The sequence below is a fragment of the Haliotis asinina genome, chromosome 3 (assembly GCF_037392515.1).
Source record: "Haliotis asinina isolate JCU_RB_2024 chromosome 3, JCU_Hal_asi_v2, whole genome shotgun sequence".
Taxonomy (NCBI): domain Eukaryota; kingdom Metazoa; phylum Mollusca; class Gastropoda; order Lepetellida; family Haliotidae; genus Haliotis; species Haliotis asinina.
The window spans coordinates 77,536,451-77,562,959 of NC_090282.1; the positions used below are offsets into that span (position 1 = coordinate 77,536,451).

Sequence of the window (26,509 nt, forward strand, 5' to 3'; positions counted from 1 at the left end):
GTCATGGCTTGTTCCACTAATTCGCTTGTCTAAGGTCGTCCTTCAATCTCTCATGGGTCAAACTGCCAAACATATTCAACTTAACTATCACTCACGGTACAAAAAAAGTTCTACATCAAAGTGTTCAGCTGTGAGTATTTAATACGGCAACAAACTCTTGAAGATCCGAGTTAGAATTGGTCTTCAGTAACCAGTAAGAGGCTATAACGGGATCGGGTTGTCAGGTTCGCTGACCTGGTTGACACATGTCATCGTAATCCTAATTACGTAGATCGATGTTCGTGCTGTTGATCACTGCATTGTCTGATCCAGACTCGATTATTTACAAACCACCGCCATGTTGCTGGAATATTCCCGAGTAAAATAAACAACAAATAACCACAACAGTACAGTAGTATATGCGCACGTGTGTCTCACCGTTGAATTATCACACATGGTATATTTACTCCGCATGTTGATATGCACAGCTATATATATATGTATGATATCAGACTAAATACCATGACCTAATCTGTATCACTGTTCAGCTATACATGTATTATCAGATACACGAGGCTTGTCATGTCCTAGTCCGCGTCCACGCGGATGCCATACAATGTCTCATTCAGGCGGAACCCTCACGGTGTATTGGGCCATACCTGTAACTAGGTCACAGCAGCAGATACAAGGACAACACATATACTATGAATTGTTTGCATGAAAGGGGATGCATGGACGCGTCTGTTGAGCACGTTCAGTGAAGTGAGAAGGATGTGTAAAGTCGTCCGCCTTTGGCCGGCGTCACTCTTGTGAAAATCCAAACACACTGTTCCTGGCTTGTGTCTTCAATGCAAACACAACCGGTTTGTCGACAATATGCACCATAAAAACATTGGGATAAACAACCTGACATTTGACCGTTTTATAGACAGGTACAGCGGTGTTTCGTGAACAGTCAGTATGTTCAATACAACCTGTCATGACGATGAGACTGTAACCGCTGCAGTTCCATTGGACTGGAACAATCACTGTTCAACACCACTGATTGTCAGCATTGTGTTCGCGGATATCACTAACATAGTGAACCGTCGTTAAGTCGTTAAGGCGTACGAGGAACAGTCATACTCACTGCCATGACTCATAACAATTTAGCAGCTTTTTCGAATATTAAATTGCGGCACGCACGTTGGATATTTGATATGACATCGAAGCGCAGTATAATTAGTGGGTCCCTTGCACAACATACATGTTGTTACATAGATTATACAGTGGTGGTTGGGGGTAGACTAGAGGTTGAAAAGTTGGCTCGTCACTCCAAAACTCAACTCACTCACTCACTCACTATATCAAGGCCTGGACTATACATTATATAACCATATGTGGCAGGACGCGACGCACAACAAAAAGTTCAGGCACTCATGTGTGAAATACATATTCATGTTTGAAACCACACATATTGCAGTGTCAACGGCTGTCGAGCCAACGTAGCATTGCCCATACTCAAGCTAGCAGCGTTATCTGTCGGTTTGAATACCATACACAGACAGCCACCCAACCAGTCACCCAGCCACTCACCGCTTCACGCTGACATACTTATAGCGCATTGAAACCAGGTGTGGGCGAGCTCCACCGATATGACGGACCTTTGAAACATTCACTACTGTGTGTCGAATCAGGATGTTACTTGGCCAATGCAACAGCAACACCTAAAGGTAGGCACGCAGAACAACTGGTATAGTTCTCACACAGTCCACGTATATGTACAAAGGTGGTGGAAAATATGCGCGTTCCTTGTTCGTATATACCTGTGATATCGTATATCGGCCATTATTGCGTGAGTATTCTTTACGTCATGGTAGGCTTAGTTTGTGAAATCTTGGTTCAGGTCATTTACTAGGGGACACCATTATTAACTGAAATCCATATTTGCCATTAGGGGCAGGGCGAATTTTGAATATCTCTAACGCGGTCACGCTGTCCTTCCTGTCCGCCATGCTACATCTCTGGGTTACCTGGCAGGCCAGCAGGTGTATTGATCTGCCAGCACATTTCAGGCTGGGCTAATAAACTTGCTAGTTTAAACGATTTGAGTATTGGTGTAATTGTCAAACGTTTGTTAGTCACGGGGCCATAAACATTTCAAAGTTTAATCAATGCATATACTACCGTAACAGCGACTGTTTCATGTACTGTAAACATATGCCCATGAAGCCTCATGATCTTATTTTGTTTTTGCATTTGTAGGTACCCTGTATGTGACCAAACAGTTTTAGCCAGCACACCCTCCCAGTGAAGGAGTCACCGCTTCAGTATGAGACTGCACTGCACCGCATTCTTATTCCTCGCCCTGACCCAGCTAAACGGGGTTGTAGCGCAGGGTAAGACCATTGTCAATAGAAATTCACGTGATCAGGCCTGTATTTGCTGTCAACGGCAGGTCATACCTTATAGTGACTATAGCGTGACTGTATGGAACTAGACTATGAACTCAACACTGCGGCATTCAAATGAATCAGTTCAGTTTCGCCATGTTGTTTAAGACCTTATGTTGTTTAAGACCTTTCTGTCCCTGATAGACTTATCAGTGTCATGATTATAAACTCCGCCAAGATAATGCCATATATCCCGAGGTATCTGCATTAAACAGGCTCCCGTGTTTGTATAAGCAAGAGTTAACTGACCTATTTGACACACTCATTGGATGTGATTTTATGTTGAGTTATAAAACATTCATTGCACAGGGTCTGATTGCATTTCTGAACATACAATATATTTCTGATGGATTTATCTTGTAGAGTAGAAAAACATTTGCGCATTATTTGGAGTCTACTAAATGACACCACTATTACATAAGGGTTTGAATTTGACTCAATAAACACACCTTTCCCGTGAGTCATTTTCACTTCCTGCATGTTGATAAGAATGTTTTATGTCTTTAGGATAACACCTTTGTGTGGTACATAATATAACGCTATACGGACAAGGATAGGCACAACAAGTGATGTGACATTCCATTATATACACGACACACGTATGATTATTTACATAGCATAACAGATGGTCATTCATAGTACATGCATATTCTTGCTTCAGCACACATCTGACGTGCGTTAACATGCTGCACTGGCATCAAATGTAGCATGAAATAAGTGGTAGTCATTTGAGCCTCTCATGCGTTTGTGCTTTACATCTGACGTGCGTTAACATGCTACCTTTACATTAAATTTAGCATGAAATAAGTGACAGTCACTTGAACTTCCCATGCGTTTGTGTTTTAGATCTGACGTGCGTTAACGTGGTGCCTTGACATTATATTTAACATGAAATAAGTGATAGTCATGTGAGCTTCTCAAGCGTTTGTGTTTTAGATAGTGGCTTGACATCAACTATTACACATATGTGTCAGGCTACTGTACACCTGACAGCTTCTCATGTATTATTGTTCGACCTAAAAGAAGCACATCATGCAAAGTATTGCTTAAAAAAGTCTCATACATATTGTGGAGCGGTGTTACAAGGCACAAGGCAGGATGATACTGGAAGTTTACTTACAACTAAAGCATCATGTTGCTTACAGGACTCGATATAATTACATCTTGAGTGTTATTTCATTGGCAGTGAACAGTATTGTTGCATGAATGGCATAAGGTATTTTCTGTAATCAGGTATAGTTACGACATCTAGATGTAAGCCGGATTGTTATATCTAAGGTGTCAGGTAGACATGGTAACCTGATGTTTTACATCAAAGGCATCTGGAAATGTATGACACGTAACACAAAACTAAAATAAACGTAAGATACCTTGGATACCAAATCCTGCTAAAATGCTTCTTGTATTACTTTTATTCACAATCAGTAATAGTCTAATTAATACATCTGTAGCATTCAGGTAGTAGAATATGGTGGGCAGTATTGCTAGCTTGGGGGCTTTATGCTGTATTATTACACACGAGGAATGTGCACAGTCCACAGCATGGTTACATTCAAGTTATCAGTTTATACAGTTTAAAAAAGGATCAGGAAGTAAACCGTGAGTTTTGTAAGAAAGCTAATGTACCTAACAATTCATAGTAAGCTACGTTGTTATATCCAAGACATGGTAATCTGAAATATGGTGTTGAACACCTTTAAGATGAAATGGTACATCTGAAATATGGTGTTGAACACCTTTAAGATGAAATGGTACATCTGAAATATGGTGTTGAACACCTTTAAGATGAAATGGTACATCTGAAATATGGTGTTGAACACCTTTAAGATGAAATGGTACATCTGAAATATAGCGTTGAACACATTTAAGATGAAATGGTACATCTGAAATGTGGTGTTGAACACCTTTAAGATTAAATGGTACATCTGAAATATGGTGTTGAACACATTTAAGATAAAGTGGTACATCTGATATATGGTGTTTTACTCATTTAAAATGATTTGGTACATCTGATATATGTTGTTGCACACATTTTAGACGAATGTATATATTTGATATATGCTGCTGTGCACATTTTTAGATGAACTGGTACATCTGATATATGTTGTTGCAAACATTACGATGAATTGGTACATCTGAAATTTGGTGTTGTACACATTTAAAATGAATTGGTACATCTGATATGTGGTGTTGAATACAGTACGGTGAGTTGGTAAATCTGAGCTATGGCCATATATGGTATCTGGTTGAACACAGCAAGGTGGATTGGTACATTTGAGACTTGATTTTGTACACAATAAAATGCTTTGATGCATTTGAGATATGGTGTTGTACACAGCAAAGTGAATTAGTACACATGAGACATGATGTTGTATACAGCACAGTGAATTAGTACTCATGAGATATGATGTTGTACACAGTGAAGTGAATTAGTACACATAAGACATCATGTTGTACACTGTAGGGGAATGGTTATTTGCCATACAGACCCTGAAACAAGATTTCGACAGTACTCCTTTTCATTATATTATATTTTTTCTATAATCTGTAAACTATGCTCATTTCAGAGACTAGTTGTTAGTTTTGGTAACGTGGTACATCTGATATATTGTGTTATACACATTCACATTTAAGACGACTTGGTACATCTGAAATACGATGTTGTACACAGCAGAGTGAACAGGTACATTTCAGAAATGATGTACACAGCAGAGTGAACAGGTACATTTTAGAAATGATGTTGTACACAACAGAGTGAACAGATACATATTAGAAATAATGTACAGAGTAAAGTGAATTGGTACATTTGAGATAGATGTACGAAGTTGTACACAGTAAGAGAAAAAGGCATAGCAGAGACTTGAATTTGTACACGGTAAGATGATTTGATTTATTTGAGATATGATGTTCTCCGCAGTAAATGCACTTAAACACCGTGCATTTTAACAGCATCAGTGGTGGTGATGAATCAGTAGAAGGTGTAGCACACAGAGAGGTGTACTACGTACTTCATAGTAAGTAATACTGTTGGACCTAAGACATCAAGTGGTGAATAGCACTGTGTATATGCAGTATTTGTGCATACCAAATACAAGTAGCGTTGGTCTTAGAAAAGGTATAAATGAATAGTGTCATATGGCGGTGGCTAAACGTTAGCGTTACTGAAATCAGGTACTAATGGAATCTGTTGGATTTTGTAGCATTTGATTTACTAATTATTTGTAATTGAAGGTAAAACCGAAATAACTGGTTTAGCGTAATAGTGAGAATATAAAGAGTGTCATTATTGAAATCATCCGTGTTTTATATGTAAATCAAAGGTCATGGAAATACCTGCACTGATTAGTTGTAAACCATTAATTTCAGTGATTCTAGCAGTTCTCTACGCGAAGGTGTACTTGTCACTCATAGGCTAAAAGGCAGTTATATGACACAGATTCTGAAGACTTGTATAAAACTGACCTAATAACAAGATTTTGCATTTTGCCTGTATGAATTCGTTGAAAACCTGATGCAAATAACGAATATAGCGTATACCTTTTAGGCTTCATAGGTGAATCATGAAAGTTTTAACCAAATCCGGTGAAATATGGTACACTGCTTGATGGATATCCGTTATCAATTATTCTGGAATAAAACAAGGAAATCGTCCGACTAAAACGTAAAGAGGGCATGTTTTGTGTAAATTTACTGTACGCGTGTGTCATTCTGTCACAAAATTACAACTATAATTTACTTGCTTCTGCAGGTGACAAACAACGGCGCTTCATCACTTAATATGGTGTACAGTTCATAAACTGTTCCCATTTTATGGATGGATAATAATTTATTATCATTGCAAGGAGTATATTCTCTGGAAGTGGGCCTTTCATATTTGCGATTTTCAATTTCACATTTTTAATCCATCGTTGTGATTATTTAAAGGTATCCATTTGCAAGTTCTTTATAATCTTCTCGGAAGGATGATAAGTGTAGGACACAAGGATAAGTACTTGGAACATGAAGTGCTCTTAGTTATTATACGTCTGTTATTTATTGAAACAGACACACAAATTATGTGTGCTAGTATTTATTGTTATTTATATTGCCACAACCAACCGGTTATGGCGCACGTCATGTTGTTGACGCATTCGGGAAACTAAGGTTAAATTTCTCACACTGTGGATCGGAAGTCACCTTTGTCTGTTTTTCAGTGGATGTATTGTTGTCTGTGCTGAGGGGTTCTCACAGTTAGCTCCGGGTTAACCCTACTCACTGGACAGGGGAAAATAGCTGACATAGTAACTATTGCAAGAATAAAATCAAACCCTCAGAACATACAGGAAATAAAAACGCATGTCTAACTGACAGGTCATCGCCACACCTAGAGACGTAGCGTCCACTCACGTGTAAATCTATGCTATTCATGTGTCATGATCTATCGGATCTCAGGTCTATGAGACAAGCTTAATAAAAGGGTCCGCCATACTTGAGACATGCATTTGCCTAACTGTTAGATGAATGTCGTTAAGGCAGACGACAAACCAAAGCCTTGCAGTTTTTACTGATAAGAGTAATTTATGATTTTAGTTGACTAATGGAGAAGGATATGAAGTGTTTGCTGTGGGTGACGCGTCTGGGGCCTTATCAGGTGATTTGTGATCGTGGGAGGAGGAGGGAAGGGCGTGAGGGTGCCTTCGCGGATACGTGGTTCCCCCTTCGCGACAATGGACCCGTTCCGACAGTGACCGTTATGCCCCTATCGGCCTTCTCAAGGTTATCTTGCAACTGGTGTAGCTGTAGAATCGCTTTATAATATTGACCACCTACTGAGGGTGGGCTTTAAAACCGTAAATGTCCCAAAGTGTGAATCATCTATCCGGCGTTCACCTTGTCGGACTAATACTTAATCAATACAGTATCAACGCTGGTAGTGTTTTCTTGCTTTTACGTGACTGTGGTCAAAACCCAGATTTAACCGACATGTTTTCTGTACTAGAGGAGCAGGTTAGAGAAATTATATAGACTTTCTGTTGGTTACTTAAAGTGAATGAGCGACGTTTTACCTGTATCGTTTCAATGCCTCGCCCAACACTGAATAACTTCAAGATTTGGCTGATATTTTCAAGATTAAATGACAAATCATGAATCCTCTTCTTATGAGCATCACCTCCATTAGATTATAGTCTGTAGGTACTGCATGTGGCGCTGCATTATATACATCCACATCTCAGTATTATAGAAGGGGAAACTGGAAGTCTAACGAGTCACTTTAAAGTATTGTTTGTACGCCGGGCGTTTCTACTGCATGGCCTGCTTCACCAGTGTTTAATAGGAGCGTGAAACCGTGAAACGTGTCACCCTGCGTGTTACATGAACATTTAATAACTATTCAGAAACGTCGTGTTTTAAAGTTTGTGGTGTGTGTTGTCAAACGTCACGTAATATACCAGCTCCTCGTACAAACACAATAATAGCTATTGTGAGTAACGATGTACGGCCAAGGTTCAGGGACACGCAGTGCACCAGCTCAGCCAGTCTGACCGTTGGCTTCATTGGGACTGCCTAATACCCCGGGCCAAGTAAAACATACTCACGAGCTGCAGACCCTGAAATAACTATATACCCGTTGTAGCCTATGCAAGACTAGAATCTGTGGCAAGTCTTGATTTCCAGGGTATTATTATTTGATTAAAAACTTTATTTATTCTGTAAGATATGTTCATTTGAGAGACGAGTTGTTAGTCTTGCCGCTCGCCTTCCTGGGTTTTAAGACATTTTTTCGCAATATCATAATACTGCACGGTCTTGGTTTGCGATCGTTCATTATTGTTATGCGTGTATGTCATGTCAATACATTGTAGCACGGCTGTCGCTAATGAAGTCATTAGCTAATAACATCTTTGGCCTGTCGTGACCCAGCATGTGTACGGCTGTATTATAATGCTCTATACAGTATTCAACTGTGAAAATATTAGGTGGTCTTGTTGAATATAAAAGATATAATATTATTCCTTTCTTTTCAGAAACAACACCAGACATTACATCACCAATGGCGCGTCACACAGAATACATTTCGGATAACAAAGTTCTTTTGACTTGTAACGCCACCGGTGATCCTGCCCCTACGTAAGTTCGACACGGTGGACACACGGCATTTTATATATTGGTATAAACTCTACTAGTACTTGTGTTGGGTTGACAAGGGTTTACTAACTATTCCAGTACTTTTGTTGGGTGGACACGGGTGCACTAACTATTTTAGTTCTTGTGTTGGGTTGACTATTCCAGTGCACACAAAGCATAAAACCTTCCACGGTATAATGTTCTCACATGCGTGTGTTTAAGCGAAGGGATTTTAATGAAACTCCGAACACTAGAACACTGCAACAAGTCATCAGAGACTCACATCATCAGAGACTCACTGATGCCTCTTTGTTTATAGGTACAGATGGTATAGAGATGGGACCATAATCGTCTCTGATAGTATCACGCAGGTAGATTCTATCTCTGGCAACCTGACCATACCAAGCTTCACCAACAGAGAAGAGGGCAAGTACCAGTGTGGTGCCGTAAACACCGTCAATCCACAGACCAATCCAGTAGCCGTGTCTCCCGTCATCCTCGTCAGAGAAGTTTGTGAGTATACATCTATACACGGCTGCGTTATACCTGTACTGTAAAACCAATATAGTTTGGACCTGTTAATCCGGAACCCAGTCTTTCCGGACACTGGAAACCCGGAATACAGTGACTATGACTCGTTAACTTGAAAATGCAAAATTAATGCAATCGAATAACAGGGGTCGCTCCATGCTGTAATCCCACATGTAGTGACCAATACGTTCATACTTAGTTGCGAAGTAGACCGCTGGGATATATTGATATAAGTCAACCAATACAATGATGCGAAACTTAAGACTACGCTAGAAATGTGCAATATAGGGGGAATGAATCAGTTAAGATATACAGTCACACCGGAAATATTTCATCTATACTACATTATATGGAATATAGCTTGGGAAATTGCATCAATGATACCCCATTTTATTTAGATGCCCTTCTGCCATACTACTTATTATGGAGTTCACTGAGGCCTTCAGTTCCTGTCGCAGGGATTTCTTTTGAATATGGAAAGCGTTTTGTCGCTTCTGTTAACCCTGCGTAGGAAAACTTTGAGAAGGACTCGTATAAAAAAATCGGGCTGTACCTCAAACTTTTCGGATCTCTCTAGCAAGTCTATTTAATGGTCACCGCTTGGATACGACTATCAGTTAAATGATAATCATCAATATCACATTTTGTTTTCACTGTTTACTCACCAATATATTCATGCATAGCAAAACGTCAAGATCCATCAAGATGTTATTGATGTTATTGCGGCTCACATAATGTCTGAACATACTGCTGAGTAAACCAGTTTTTATATTTTGGTAGATTCTGTATCGGCTGTTGTAATCACCTCTCCGCACAAAATCCAAAGAAAAGTAACGACCTTACGCAAATCATCCACTGTTTTCAGCTCTTGGTGCCAATTGGCCTGCTATCCCTATTGAACCCATACAGAAAAACGAAGGTGCCTACGCGCAGCTGCTGTGTACAGACGTTCCGGAAAGTGTCCCAAAGGCTAAATTCAGCTGGTTTTTGGAGGCAACAACTGGTGCTAAAACACAAGTGGAGGAAAACGACAGAATCCATATTGACGATGAAGGTAACGTTTGAATGGAGATAAAGTGTTTAGTTGGATGCCGGTGTCACTGTTAAAGAGCGTTACATATTTGAAAGATCCAGTGATGGCAAAACAATTTGAGATTTGACAAAACAGCCCACGGCAAACTAGTGCCTAGTCCTGTATTGATTATCAGAGCTTATCAAATATATTTCTTGGTGAAAAAAACCCACCCCCAATCAGCTACTGTGTTAAGAAACAGCTTTGCAACAGGTTTAAATCATGGTATACCCAAATGTATATAGATAATTATATATTTGTATATAATAAATTACAATTTTACTAACACTTCTATCTCTTTCATTGAACGATGAAACTAGAATATGGTTTCAACTGGAAGCAAGTTAATATGTTGGATTCTCATATCACACACTCAATGAAACAATATATTCCACTTTCAAAAATCTTTGTATAACATTATAGGGACTCTTCATTTCATCTACTTGGAACCAAGTGATCAGACTAACGCCGACCTGTACAAGTGTGCCATATATAATAATATCCTCGATACCATTCAACTGGGCAGTCCAAAGAGTGTGACAGTTACTGCGGTTGCTAGTGAGTATCGATTACTTTGTATCAGATGCAAATTTTAACTGAACGTATTGTTCATGTCAATATTGTTTCACATTGTTTATATCACTATTCCTTTCTTCATAGACAATGTATAACGCTTATTTCTGCTTGTATCGCATTACATGTATCTGCATGTATAATGGTGTGGCGATATGGTTTGTTATAACACTTGCTATAATCCTAGTGAAACCATCAAGAGATAATATTGTCGCAGATTCCTAGCTATTCATATTTTCAGTATTGAATGTGCTACAGAATATTAATGTCACATCATATTTAAAACTCACACGCGTTGCAGTCTCCGAAAATGAGATCAAAATGTGTACAAAATTGAAATCAAAATGACGACAGCAGAAATTACCCAACGTGGACATTAAAATATTCATTACGTCTTCCTCTCATAAAATATTTAGCTATCCAAGATATCAATCGTATACTCATACAGTGATTAATTTGGCAGTTGTCTCCCTTGCAGTGAATGTTAAATGACTGTACTATCACGGTGTAACAATACTTTTTCCTAGGGGCATTGCTCTTTGAAACCAACTCAATATGCACGTATATCAGTGGACGTAAACATGTTCCATGTTTAAAAAGTCGCTAAATATGGTATGTGTGTGACCTTAGTCTTGTGAAACAGATATGTAATTATGGATATCCTTGACACCGCATCATTCCTAACTACTCGGACCTTTCTTTATTCCGGTTCCCATTGCAAAATGAATCCAATGAATCCTATTCTAAAACACAATCTGTCCACTGATTGGGGTTTTGAGGTTTTGACCATATATTCTTTTATTGTGTGTTCATGATAAATATTGAATGCAAGTGACCAAAGTACTCAATTACCTAACAGATATATACGTCATTCTGTATTGAACTTATGGGATGCGTTCACTAATATTTATATAACTAAGATCAGTTAGTATTGTTACAGGAATTGTTATACTGACATTCACCTATAAGTATATATTCCACAATACAAATTGACCATGAATGTACAAATGTTACATGGACGTTTGCTATGCTATTTTTGGTGCTCAGATACACAGTCGTTGCGCCCAGTGCTAGGGACGCATATGTATTGTATTATATTGCAAGAATTCTGTTTTAAAACCCTCAGAACTACTTATGTTCGAACAAATGCTGGATTTATAACCCCCAAAACGCAACAAAATCACTATGCTTGATTAATCTTTAATAAAAGGAACAATTTAAAAAACGGCAATATCCGAAGACTTCCGAGTGCTATGAACGTTTCCGAATGCATGTGAAAATACCAGTTTTGGTTCAGCATATCGCAATATACGTATCGTTTTGATGTCTGGATCGGTTAATACCGGTAAACCAGTTATACTGCGTAGCGCTAGGAATCAGCCGCTCAAATGCAACCATTTAATAGAATTTATAGACTTAAATCTGATTGTGGTGACACAGGGTCCTGTATCGCTTAGAAGTGAGTGAGAGAGTTTAGTTTTACTCTGCAATATTCCAGCTATACGGCGGTGGTCTGTAAATAATCGAGTCTGGACCAGACAATCCAGTGATCAGCAACATGAGCATCGATCTGCGTAATTGGGAACCGATGACATGTGTCAACCAAGTCAGCGAGTCTGACCACCCGATCACGTTAACCGCCTCTTACGACAAGCATAGTCGCCTTTTATGGCAAGCATGAGTGGCTGAAGGCCTGTTCTACCCCAGGACCTTCACTGGTCGTATCGCTTAGAACAGTGTTAGGAAGACATATAGGTGTATACACCCTACCCTAGTACTATATAAAAGAAAGGGATGTAACGACAAAACTACCCCCTCCCCATATTTGTAAGACCCCGCCGAGGCCCCCGGATCGAAAATGTGCCATAAAGGGTCACAATCGGATCATTATTTCAAAAGTTACACGCCACGATTCATCGAAACCCAAGACAGCGAAAATTCACCTTTTAAATTCGTTTACTAATTCCTGCCACATTGACAGCACTTGTGTAGGGCTAGACTCGATCGGCAGCAGCAGCACTTAGCTATGATTGAAACAAAACATACATGAGGCAACGTTTGGTAACAAACTTTAAGGACCTAACAACTAACAGCGGATATTGGTTGTAATTGCCTTGGAAACAAGGACTAAAAAAGCCCGAACACCTACGAGTTTTCGACTGGACCAAACAGTTTCCGTGGAAAGTGATTGTTAGGACATTGGGAATATCATGGAAGAACCACGCCGTTGTAAACGTTGTGATTGTGTCTGCTAAATAATGAAGCCAGTTTTCGTGGAAAGTGATTGTTAGGACATTGGGAATGTCATGGAAGAACCACGCCGTTGTAAACGTTGTGATTGTGTCTGCTAAATAATGAAGCCAGTTTCCGTGGAAAGTGATTGTTAGGACATTGGGAATGTCATGGAAGAACCACGCCGTTGTAAACGTTGTGATTGTGTCTGCTAAATAATGAAGCCAGTTTTCGTGGAAAGTGATTGTTAGGACATTGGGAATGTCATGGAAGAACCACGCCGTTGTAAACGTTGTGATTGTGTCTGCTAAATAATGAAGCCAGTTTTCGTGGAAAGTGATTGTTAGGACATTGGGAATGTCATGGAAGAACCACGCCGTTGTAAACGTTGTGATTGTGTCTGCTAAATAATGAAGCCAGTTTCCGTGGAAAGTGATTGTTAGGACATTGGGAATGTCATGGAAGAACCACGCCGTTGTAAACGTTGTAATTGTGTCTGCTAAATAATGAAGCCAGTTTTCGTGGAAAGTGATTGTTAGGACATTGGGAATGTCATGGAAGAACCACGCCGTTGTAAACGTTGTGATTGTGTCTGCTAAATAATGAAGCTAGTTTTCGTGGAAAGTGATTGTTAGGACATTGGGAATGTCATGGAAGAACCACGCCGTTGTAAACGTTGTGATTGTGTCTGCTAAATAATGAAGCTAGTTTTCGTGGAAAGTGATTGTTAGGACATTGGGAATGTCATGGAAGAACCACGCCGTTGTAAACGTTGTGATTGTGTCTGCTAAATAATGAAGCCAGTTTCCGTGGAAAGTGATTGTTAGGACATTGGGAATGTCATGGAAGAACCACGCCGTTGTAAACGTTGTGATTGTGTCTGCTAAATAATGAAGCCAGTTTTCGTGGAAAGTGATTGTTAGGACATTGGGAATGTCATGGAAGAACCACGCCGTTGTAAACGTTGTGATTGTGTCTGCTAAATAATGAAGCCAGTTTTCGTGTGTGAGCCAATTGATAGACATTATTTCCAGATTTCTTTGTTTCCATTGTCTCACGGCACTGATCCATGAATACTAGCATAAGAAGCTGTACATTAAAGTGAGATCGTGTATGAATCGGTAGGGAGTTTGCACAAAGGGACCTCATGTTATAGGGCTCATTATCCTGATTTCACTGTATGCGGTTTCTAGCGTGTGGAGGGAATGTGCGCGGACAGTGCATTTGCATTTCGTGGACTTGAGGTTACACCACATCGAATGGTTTCCCGCAGGCTTCTGTAGTAACCCTATATTTTTTTCAAAAATTGCTCAGGATGTCAACAGCCATTCCATGTACATAGGGGTACAGCCTTGCCTTAAAACAACAGAACAGTTAAACACATGTTCTGTCCAACTTGTCCGGCTAATTTTCCGAGCACAGGAAGCGGAACACATCAACCCTCCATTCCGCATCAAATGTCAGGTACTTGAAAATATCTGTACACACATAAGCATAAGCCATGGTGATAAAAATCACAGCACTACTAAATACTTAAAATTGTGGTCAGTTTTAATTACTGAATGGATGTGCTATTAAATCACACAAACTTCTTACACCATTTCATCCAATCACTGCTGTCACCGGTCTGTGTCCCTTTGAGTTTCCATACGGTCCTCACTTTGGAAGCATGTGATTCTGGTATATTGTACTGAAGCCTTGAGCCTCTCATGCTATAATGAGAGTCTCTTATAATGTTCTTATAACGCCTTCTGAACCGTATTAGGATGAAAACTATTTGAGAATATGGTGTCAGAACTTTTGGCATGTGGTCGTGTACGACTTTTGAAACGTTTATTAGGGTGAATGTTGTATTTGAGAGCATTGCGACCCGTGAAGGTCTTCAGCAACCCATGCTTGCCATAAACTAGACTATGCTTGTCGTACGAAGCGACTAACAGTGTCCCCTGCCGTGATATCGTTAACTTGGTTGACGTATGTCACTGGTTCCCAGTTGCGCAGATCGATGCTCATGTTCTTGATCACAGGATTGTCTGGTTCAGGGTCGATTGTTTACACACAATATAGCTTCAATATCGCTGAATACGGGGTAAACCTAAACTTACTCAGTGATAACACTGTGTCAGAACCTTTTGACATCTTGTCGTGCACGCCCTCTGAAACCTTTATCAGGATCCTTGAATAGACGTTTTAAAACAATGGACTCTGAATCGTCTTATGTTATGGATCAAGTGTACTGTGATGTCTGTTACTTTTCAATTACCTATCGAGTTATCCAGTATACTGCCATTTTCATGACTCAGCAGACATTTCCATCAATCTATAATTGTAATTTTGTTTCAGCTAAACCATATATGAAGCCTAAACTCGAGTATGAAACTAAACCTGCAATATTTATACGGTCCCAGACAGCAGCGTTGGAGTGCGTGTACAGCGGATTGTAAGTGTTGTTTGTTTCTTGGTATGTTTCATAAATTAGCTCATACGGATATATTTAACATTGACATGTTTTGGTTTTTTTTGCATACAGGTATTTGTGTTTTTCTTGATTTTTGCGGTTTTCAAGTAGGTCAATTAATTATGGTATAAACATTCATTTTGACTATCGCCCTGCATCACACACTTCTTACTGTTTGTTTCTAGCCTTTTTTATTTAAAAATGAAAATTGTACACATGAAAAAAAATTTACATTTTACGTCATAAGTGTGTTAGTGATGTACTCTCAAACCATTCATTTTTATCATATCAATATTTATTGACTCCGATATTTCTCCCATGTTCCAGTCGGCAATTAATTATCAGGGTCCATTAGTTTTTAGAGCGTCATTATTGAAACTCCTGCATCACTTTCACAGACTGTAAGAATGAAATATCTCACACACACACACACACACACACACACACACACACACACACACACACACACACACACACACCAATAAAACATAAATGCAAAAAACAACAAAAACCCCAAACAAAACGACAACAAAAAACAACAACAAACAAACAAAAAATCAATGACCTTTCTATATTCATTAGGAATATCTAGTACCAACATTGCGTTCCGACTAGTATATCATTAGCACAAATTGTTATGAAATAATGGCCCATACAAAACGTTAGCGAAACATTAGCATATCCCGTTCTTAAGCACATCCAAGAGACAAAAGAAAATGAATCAGAAAGAGAGTAAATAACATCATATACGATCGTTATGGTATTAACTCATTTAAACCCTTGGTATGTTGTCGTGTACGCTTTCTAAACCGTTTATTAGGATGAATACTGTATTTGAGAACATTGCGTCCGAAGCTTTTGGCATGTTGTCGTGTACGCCTTCTGATGTTATTAGGGTGAATACTGTACTTGAGAACATTGCACTTGAACTGTTTGTACCTGTGTTTTCAGCCCTCTCCCTACGGTGACATGGCAGAAGGACGGTAGCACCATCTCAGCAAGTAATAAATACGCGTTCGACAAGGACAACAGGAAACTGTTGATAGCACGTCTGGATGAAAATGACGAGGGCATGTACACATGCGTTGGGTCGAACACTGCCGGCACAGTCCAAGTATCCATCTTTCTGGATGTGACGTGTAAGTTCTTCTGTACACTTTTCGGTTCTGTCTTTTTCATTGTGTGGGGTGGAGAGGTAGCCCAGTTGTTAAGGCGTTTGCTCGTCACGCTGAAGACTCGGATTCGATTCCGCACATGGCTACACTGAATGAATAACATATCTGGTGTCCCCTGCCGTGATATTGCTGGAATATCACTAAAAGCGGCCTAAAATGCACTTACTCAGTCACAGCGGTACACAACGTGTGAAGAAACGTGCTTTCATGTGATCTCTTATTTTTTCCCCTCAGTATATGTCACATTACCGGTGATTAGTGACATGTTTTTGCATGGACTGTTAGAAAAACAGAGTTCTAAACATAATTAAAAAGCTGGTCATGATTATAGTGTCAAGATTGTATATTGTGTGAGAAAATAATAATCTTTTTCTCTCACAAAAGTTAATATACGGTATAGATAATCGTCAACAACTCTTCCTATCGACGATATTTCCGATTATCCGATTATTTTAGCCGACACTTCCTTTATTTGTTGTCGTTACTTGTGTCTTTCACCAAAGAGATATCATGTTTACGACCACCGTCACGTTGACATACTGTGATAACTGAATGAAATACTAACAGGATCATGTGGTTAGTCTCGTTGACTGACATTTACAGAAATATAGCTGGAATATTAATTAACATTAACAATATTGTATTCAACAGATCCTCCAGTTTCAATCGATATTATGGATTACGTGTGAAACTTTGTCCTCTCTGATTCAGCCGACCCAATTCCCCATTCCCGATTCCCCAAATTCTATCTGTATTTGGATTACGTGTGAGACAACTTTGTTGTCTATGTTTCAGCTGGCCCAATATGGGAGAAGGCTTTAAGTGACCAGACTGTACCTGCGGGCAGGGATGCCGTCTTCTATTGCAAGTCCCGGGCTGCAGCAGGGGAGGATGCCATTCCCATTCCCGACTGGTACATTAATGGGAATCAAATTGACATACAAAATCCTCCAGGTAAGACGGTCTGTATTCCATGCGTCGCCGTATCAGTTCAGTGTTTATTTAGACCAGTGAATATCCGGGCTGGAACTGGCCTTCACCATGCATGTCATAAGAGGCGACTAACGGGATCGGGTGGTGGATCGTTGATTTGGTTAACACATGCCATCGGTTCCCAGTTACGTAGAGTGATGGTCATGTTGATCACTGGATTGTCTGGTCCAGACGCGATTATTTACAGACTGCTTCCATATACCTCGAACGTCTCTTTGTGATAGATAATTATTTCAAATATGTTATCAAATTGTAGGTAACGGCAAGTTTCTGTTCAGTGATGCTGGAAAGGTCCTAACAGTCGTAGGTCTACAAAAGCCAGACGATATCCAGTGCTTCCAATGCAACGTCAGCAACACTGTGGGATATGAGTTTGCTAATGGTTGTCTCAACATCATTGGTAAGTAGTAGGACAATAACGGGTCGACATAACTACAGTTGAAAGGTTTATTGCTAGACAGAAATAGTTTCTTGAGTTACCCATTCGCTAGAAATAATATATTTCTTCAAACATAATGAGCTTGCACCCAAACCAACATTTCAGTTCAGTACACACTAACACGCAAAAGTACCGCAAGTCAGAATAAGCAAGAATATATGTATGCAATTTTCAGATAGACAGAAAATGAGTGAATACATTTCACTGGCTACCAAGACTGATGTCATTATTAAGTTTTCTGAAGGCAAAGGGGTTCATACCGAAACATGAGTCTCATTCGCCTATTCAGACCATGACCGAATTTTCTCGTGTGAAAGTGAAATTAGACACCATAAACAGCGTTGGTTCCACTGAATTCCAATTTCTTGTGTCATGAGAAAATGGTATTTACAAATGAATTTTCATTTTGAATTGTAATTACACCGTATTTCTATATTTAAAGTCGAGGTTGAGGAAGCATACATTAACTAAGAAATCACCTGTTTGATGAGGCCGTAAAATGATTCGCGGCGCATCTGGTACACAGGTTACACCTGTTATGTGTTTTTTGCGCTTATCCAGTGTAACTCAAAATGGGACTGATATAATATCAGTTCCGTACCAGACCGCCAAAGTTCTCTCGCAGACCTTCCAAAAATAATTTCTGATAACACCATCAGGCGACAATATTCACGATATGCATATCAATTTAGGGTTACGAACATGTTTTTTGTTGTTTTTTCTGCTATGTGCTATGTTGCTAATATATGTTCAGTGTAGTTCGTTATATTTTTGGAAAATATTCAAGCCAAGTCGCTACCTGAGTTAAGATTTAAAATATTTCTTCCAGAACCAATCGTAATAACTGAGCGTCCCCCGCCAGTTCAGGAAATCGCCAAGGGCGATCGCGTTAACCTGACAGTAAAGGCTACGACTGATCCAGGATATACTTTGAGAGAAAGATGGTACTTCAAGAATCAAACCTACGAAAATAATCTGCCTCCCCACGTGATCTTCAACACGGCCACACAGGAAGCCTACATCGACACGTCAGGCCTCACTGACGCCGAGTTTGAAGAGGTCATTGGCACTTACTACCGGGAAATGTATCACCAATACGAAACCTACACTGTAACAATTGAAGTCAAACCGAAGGGTGGAGGTTGGTGAAGCTCAAATGACATTGATCTGATTTATTTTTTTCCCTTTATAGCTCGGCTCTCCTTTGTGAAAATGTAATGCTACCGGAACATTCCTAAAAATTTAGTTTTGATGGTTAAATTTTAATAACATAATCCAAATATTTTGAAAATCGGTAAATAAATGTTGAATGATAGAATCTGACATCCTGGCGTTTAAACTTAAGTTCGTCGTCTGTAGTGAAAGTTATCCGTGTTGATCTAGTGTTTACAAGAAAACAATGCTTCTGGATCTTGTAACTAATATCAGGACAGTTCTAACCGTTCTAATGGATCTCACATTTTGCCCACGTGCAGTAATATCTTCCTTTTTATCTTTCGTTTTAGAAACAAGTAAAGGGAAGAGGATTTTTTAGTTAAATACATTCATTCATTTTTTCATCCATGCTTTCATTGATTATATATTTCTTCAAACATAATGCTTTCATTGATTTCATCGATTTGTTTGCGATTCATAGACACATTTCATAGTCGGAGTCCATGCGTTACCGGACTTAGTTCGTGTTCGACAAGATCACAGATGTAAACAATACTGTTTCCGTCCAATCTCTACCTCTGTAGCAACACGTTTTCATTTAATGTATGCAGAACGTCTCTTCTTTAATTAAATACTCTTGGAATACACGTAGCAGCCATTTTGTTTTACATGACTTAAGTCAAAACAAGTTGATTTACGCCTAGCAAGGGGAGTCATAAATATGGTTAAAAAGTAACAAAACTTAACTCTAAGTCTGTTGATAAATATGACATACTTAAGTAAAAAAATCCAGAAAACTGAGGTTTTAAGATTTATTAGTGACTTAAGTTGTTTGATAAATACAGCCTTTTTAGCATGTGTGTCCATGACCAGGAAAATGGTTTTGTCCCGTTTATCTTCAGACAATCGGAAATGTACATTTGATACATATTCCATTTCCCAATATTTGACATACATTTCGTGATGTATTATTAACGCATAGAGGCTTTTCTCCAAAACAAACCTCAAGTAATGTACTTGTAAGAATCTCACTGGAACAGGAACGTTAACACGTCACCTGTAATCATTATTTTCGACGTTTCAACTATCAATGATTTTGCAGATGGTGGCCCTGCAGCCGCAGCTTTCCCGTGGTGGTGGATCGTGGTGGTGATACTGCTCCTCATACTCATCATCATCATCTTACTCATCTGCTTCTGCTGCAAGCGGAAACAGGATGAAGGCTCCTACAAAGGTAAGCTGGTGGATTTACAATGGTGCATGAAGTAACTCTTTCTACACATTTATGATGATATCATGTATGTCTCTGTCACTACAAGTTAACATTGACAAGACCCGAGAATGTCCGGGTTAGAATAGGCCTTCAGCAACCCATGCTTGCCATAAACGTGACTATGATTGTCGTAAGAGGCGACTAACGGGACCGGGTGGTTAGGCTCGCTGACATTTTTGACACAGGTCATCGGTTCCCAATTGCTTAGATCGACGCTTATGCTGTTGATCACTGGATTGTCTGGTCCAAACTCGGTTATTTACAGACCGCCGCCAAATAGCTGGAATATTGCCGAGTGCGGCATAAAACTAAACTCACTCACTAACCGTGACAAGCAGTTGTCAAGTTGGTTATATCATACTCAGGTCTCGTGTTAAAAGGGATTCACTGCCCATGACATAATGATCTGAGGATGTCCTTCTCGATGTAGAGTCCATCTAACTATCCCTGCTTCTCACATATGGAACTGAGGTCACATGCAGTTGAATTTATTTTCATTCTGTTGTGAAAAGTTTCATGTTTTGTTTTAGTCTATGCAACAGAGGTCAACGCTGTCTACCTTGACCCGGACAAAGATTTAGAAGATCACAAGTTCCACAATGTTGCCAGAATAGAGTTAGTATTGAGTCATGATTGATCTACGTGAACAATAAGTGGTTTGGGGCTTGTGATTACTGATCTATATTAAACTTGCCTCTTAGTTATGAAAAAACAGTAGGATAATATAAATGTATCCGAAGATTTGTCACAAGTGAAAAGTAACAGTGTGTGCAAGACAATTTGAACACGCTCTTATCATGACGTGATGGTCTAGTCAGGCCGATGAGCGGACGGTCAGTGCAACTGTTTACGTGTTATACTAAAAGAACATCTGATCTGAGAAAGTTGCACTTACTAGAACTAGCCACTTTTAACAATATTCCAGCAAAATCACACCACTAGAAATTGCATTCACACATCGTATCCATGTTGGGAATCGAACCCAGCTCTCCGGCTTGCCAAGCGAACACTTTAACCACTAGGCTACCCCACAGTCCTTGTAACTATAATGTCTCTGAGAGACGTGTCCATGCACGACTGCGGTGTGATATAAAAGTGGGCCCACACAATATAACCGAAATGTTCAAACTGGTACAAGGAAGCAAACCCAGACAGCCACCTGCATAAATTTGGAAAATGAGAGCCATAAGTCCATGTTAACACTCACTTCACCTCACCCATCCATAACTGTTGCAGGCCCGAGGACGATGATACGTTCACCAAGAAGAAACGACCAGCCAATAACGCTGCTTACGAGGTCAATGATGACGAGACTGACTCAATGGATGAGTACAGAAATAGAAGAGATCATAGTGGTAAATATAACGCCGGTTTTTACGGTGACGACGCCCGTTATGCTAATGCTGGACGCTATGCACATCAAGAAAGTCAAGCTTAAGATCAAGATCAAGAAACTTTAGCATATCATTACCTACTGGATACAATGACATCCATTACGTTCATTTGTCGATGGGTGTAATGTAATTGCATCCAATGTGTCTTCAATGATATTCTCTCACCCACCTGACAATGGTACAGAAACATCCATGCTGGAAACCTTATCTTGATAGATACGCCTTCATCGTAACATCTTGAACCTTATGAGGAGAGTCATACACCAAATCGTGACCTAAACGTAGATTAGATAGCCAATCTAACTGGCCTAATATGATAAAGAGGGCAGCATTAACAGGATGTTGTCCTGCGTCCTAAGTGTGCAGAATCTCAGGAAACATAATAACAGAAAGGATGGTTCCAGTAAATAATACGCGGACAGATTCATCTTGTGCGATTCCAGGCTCGATTCATTTGTTTAGACGTCTGTGCTTTACTAATATTTACTTCCTGGGAAGTAGTCATAGAGTGAAGTGAAAGTGTATTTAAGACACCAGGTGGCTGACGACGATAATGCATACTAATTTCTTGGGTTCCAATGAGAACAGCATATGCTGAACCATTTCGCGAACACCTGGTGTCATCGTTGATTTTCAGTGATCTATCCATACAATTTTCATCTCTAAGTTGTCTCGTATACCCAATGAAATCTCTTTCGGCTTGTAACTGAGACAAATCGTCATTGCCTGGCGTTGTACTGAATTACATGTATCACCATCTATGATACGTTCGATCAGGTGTACCAGATATACCTGACATTCAAAACCCGTATAGAACCGTATTCGTACTTTGGTGGACAAAGTTTGCTTCAATGTTTTGGTTCGTCTGCAATTGATTCAAAGTGTGAGACAATACTCGGCAATTCTAGTTATTAACTAATTCATCGTCTAATACGCTTGCCTACCTAATAGTAGTCATCCTTGATAAACATTTAAAACCTAACTTACTAAATATTTAATCTTGCTAGACATTGTATACAGTCACATGTTCTGTGCTACTAACGTGTACCTAAAATATCCTGAGGGAAAAAAGGGATTACATGAAAGGACAAGTGGTCCTTTCTTCACAAGCTTTGTGCAGCACAGCTTATGAAAAATACATGAAAAAATAAGGGAACATTTGTGCTTTCAGGTGATCTCCTATTTTTGCCCTCTGTATATGTAGCGCACTTGCAACATGCAGACTAGATACTAATTCTATTTTGTCAGATTGCTGATCTCAAGAAACCAACAGGTTATGACAATTGTATTGAGGCGTTGGAACGGTGACACAAGCTACAGTATTATCTGTGGATTTTAATACGTTTTGGAGTAAATAACTATCATTCGTTGAAACAGTCCTTTGATCGTTGTATATAATGTCTGTTTACCATTTACCATTAACAATCATCATGTATATTCATAAGCGGAGATAAATCTGTATTCATTACTGTGTTCAGAAGAACATTGCTGTCTCTTTAATGCTAGTATGTCTCGCTAACCATATAGCAAGCAAATCATTTCTCCCCGCACGTCGTGTACGTACCATGTACCGTGTGATTTGTGTATCTATGTATGTTTGTATGTCGAAAACACGTTTGATTCATATCCGTAAGTAAGTCCCTGGAATATGGTACAAATCTACTGTCTGGCCGTATTACACATATATATAAATCTCTATGGTTACATGTTTATGTGTTAGCGTGGAGACATATAAATGTCTGCATTATCATTGTCACCATTTCACTGTACATCAACACAACTATTTTTACGACATACTTTGATGTACATGACATTAAACATTTGTGGACTGAAGGCTAACTATACAATTCTTCACAAGAATTTTGATCAATTTGTACTTTCATAAATCACTCGAATGAATCTTCTATACCTTTGCTGTTCGCTTCTAACATGGCCTGGCAACTGTCTTACTGCCTGTTTATCTAGAGAAGCCGCTGCTGCCCCAGCAACCTGCACAGAAGGACTAGTGGGTACTCTCCGCACCGTCAAACTAATCCTACTAGTGCTACGGGTACCTCTTGTAGTTGAACAACTAACGACAGAAAAGTACTGCTTGCAAGTTCATGTAGTAAATATTATTCACCAATCAAGACATTTACAACTACAAGAGCGAGAATGAGTTTTGCAAGTATCACTGCTCATGGAAACGAACAACCGCCTCTTGGACAAACGACGGCAACTCTGCAACGACTACTTCTACTGTGCCACTAGAGGTTAGACAACATGCTGTGTATCTGCTTCACTGCCATATCTGTCGTAGCTACTTCATCGCTTAACGCCTATTGGAACTAGATCGTGCCATGCATCAACGGCCAATACCAGTTTGGATGCTCTGCCGCAAGTGCCTCGTTCAGCTCATCTAGTGCCACGACTTCACGGCTTACATATAGTACAACGACTTCACGGCTTACATCTAGTGCAACTTGAAAGTGATGTACATCCACAACAACTACTAAGCTCATCGCACCGTTCATCTTCTTCATTTGCTTTACTGATTACACGTGCTGCAACCACATCCTGGCGATAGTCTGTTGCAACCACTTTCTGGCGAAAATCTACTGCAACCACTTACTGCAACCGCTTCTCGGTGATGATCTGCTGCAACCACTTCCATACCGATAATCCGCTGCATCTACTTCATGCCAATAATCTACTGCAACTAGTACTTGCATCTACTTCATATGTTAAAAATCGGTGCTGTAATCAACTATGCAAATTGTATCATATAATTGTTTGATTTAGCATTACAATCTGTATCATTGTTACATATACATAGTTATGTGTCTTTTATTATATGTTTGTATGTATGTATATAATAAATATGTGTACACTGCCATCAGGTTAATTTTGTGCCCTCCGTGTATATTTACTGTTATTTATTACATGTTATCATACACGTGCGAAAGGTGTTAACCTCCAGATGACATCGTAGTGCTGATTGTCTGTTTTAGATGTTTCGTTTTCGCCAGTCATTGTGCAATGCTTCTTAGGCTTCAGATCAATCAGTATTACTCCGCATGATAGCTTTATTTCACGATATGTCAGTTCATTCTCAGACCTTTCTTATTAACTATGCCTCCAAACGTGTTATTCAAATAAACCTGATTTTGTTACTTTTATTTGCCCCTTTCTGTTTCATTCTCTTTCCGACAGCTCTTTTGTTTTGTTTGGGAGTTTGAATTCTTTGTACCTATGCTCCGTCACTGATGCACATAAGACAGACAGACAGACAGACAGACAGACAGACATTTTATTCAGTAATAGGCCAGTGGCCCAAAATACAAACATAGGTATAATTAGAATTTACATGCGTTTATCTAAATACATCAGAATCTCTTATTTTCCCAACATTATATAAAAATAGGCATAAGTTTTTTATAACATCTATATTTTTTGAGGTCATAATGTTTATAAAACTGTGTTGTGATATAGGGTGTTTCAAATATTTATCCAGAAACTTTTTTCTTATGTCTAGGTAGGCTTTACAATAAAGTAAAACATGTATTTCATCTTCAATTACATACAAATTCTTTTGATAGCAAAAGTGACAGAATCTTGAATCATAAGGGATATTGTTGTATCTGCCAGTCTCAGAACAAAGTTTATATTTGCCGCATCTAAATTTTGTTAAAGAATTTCTCAAATATGGGGCAATATCTATAGAGAGATAAGATTCGACATTCAAGGTGGACTTAAAGAGTATATAATTAGAACACTTGGTTGTATTATGTAGCGATGAGAACCAGTCTTGTGAAAGATTATCAGATAGTCTTTGTTTAAAAACAGACATGAATACATCAATATTACCAATATCCTGTGCAATCCAGACAAAGCCAAACCCAAGTCTGTATAATATATTCTTGATATGAGATGCCCAAGTCGTTCGTCCAGATTCATCTAGTGACTTTAGCATTAAATAACACTGGTGGGGCAACCTACAACTTGGGAGAGTTAAAAGTCTACACCAATATTTAACTGCCTTTGACATATAAGTAAGCTGAAGAGGGAATCTGCCACATTCACCTAGTGCCATGTTGTTGCAAGTATTTTTACCAACTTTTAAGAAATATTTACATGTTTTTATCTGTATTTGTTCGATGATTTTACAGTGGGTAACACCCCAAATTTCTGAACCGTAGCAGAGAATCGGTTTTACCATAGCATCAAATATTCTAAAAAGATCTGCACATGACAGAAAACCTACACGTTTTTGGAATCTAAAGATAGCCATAACGGCTTTATTGGCTTGTGATGCAAGAGTAGTGTGAGCTTTAGTCCACACTAACCTAGGAGTAAACACGATACCCAAATACCTGTAGTATGAAACAACTTCCAGCTTTTGCCCTAAAAGAAACCACTTTTCATACTGTCTAAGGGGCCCACTATTTCTGAACACAATAACCTTAGTCTTATCAATATTGACCTTCATACCAGTGACTCGACAAAAATTCTCAAGGCCATGAATCTTCTTCTGTAGCTGGAATGCTGTATCTGAGACTGAGGAAACATCATCCGCAAACATTAGAGCATATAGGTTATTAACGTTAGGTGAAATAAATACACCACGGCCGCCAAATTGCTCCATACTTTGCATGAGCTGATTAATGAAGATAATAAACAGTTGGGGACTGAGGATGCAGCCCTGCCTAGTACCTATAC

The 26,509-nt window shown here is 39.2% G+C and overlaps 1 protein-coding gene across 4 annotated transcripts; it reads left to right on the plus strand.

Moving 5' to 3' along the window:
* Positions 1-1,324: 1,324 nt before the first annotated feature.
* Positions 1,325-24,969, plus strand: LOC137278512 (neuroglian-like). 4 transcript variants are annotated; one of them, XM_067810881.1, is made up of 15 exons: positions 1,325-1,691; positions 2,224-2,357; positions 8,417-8,519; positions 8,836-9,029; positions 9,913-10,101; positions 10,543-10,677; positions 15,268-15,364; positions 16,334-16,521; positions 17,353-17,511; positions 17,807-17,950; positions 18,819-19,130; positions 20,247-20,378; positions 20,948-21,032; positions 21,654-21,772; positions 23,777-24,969. In XM_067810881.1, the coding sequence occupies exons 2-15, from the start codon at positions 2,291-2,293 to the stop codon at positions 23,815-23,817; spliced, it is 1,965 nt and encodes a 654-aa protein (XP_067666982.1). In that variant the 5' UTR covers positions 1,325-1,691; positions 2,224-2,290; the 3' UTR covers positions 23,818-24,969. The 4 variants fall into 4 exon arrangements, with proteins under 4 accessions (XP_067666982.1, XP_067666981.1, XP_067666983.1 ...); XM_067810882.1 differs by having other exon boundaries at positions 1,418-1,813; XM_067810880.1 differs by having other exon boundaries at positions 21,654-24,969.
* The last annotated feature ends 1,540 nt before the right edge of the window (positions 24,970-26,509 follow it).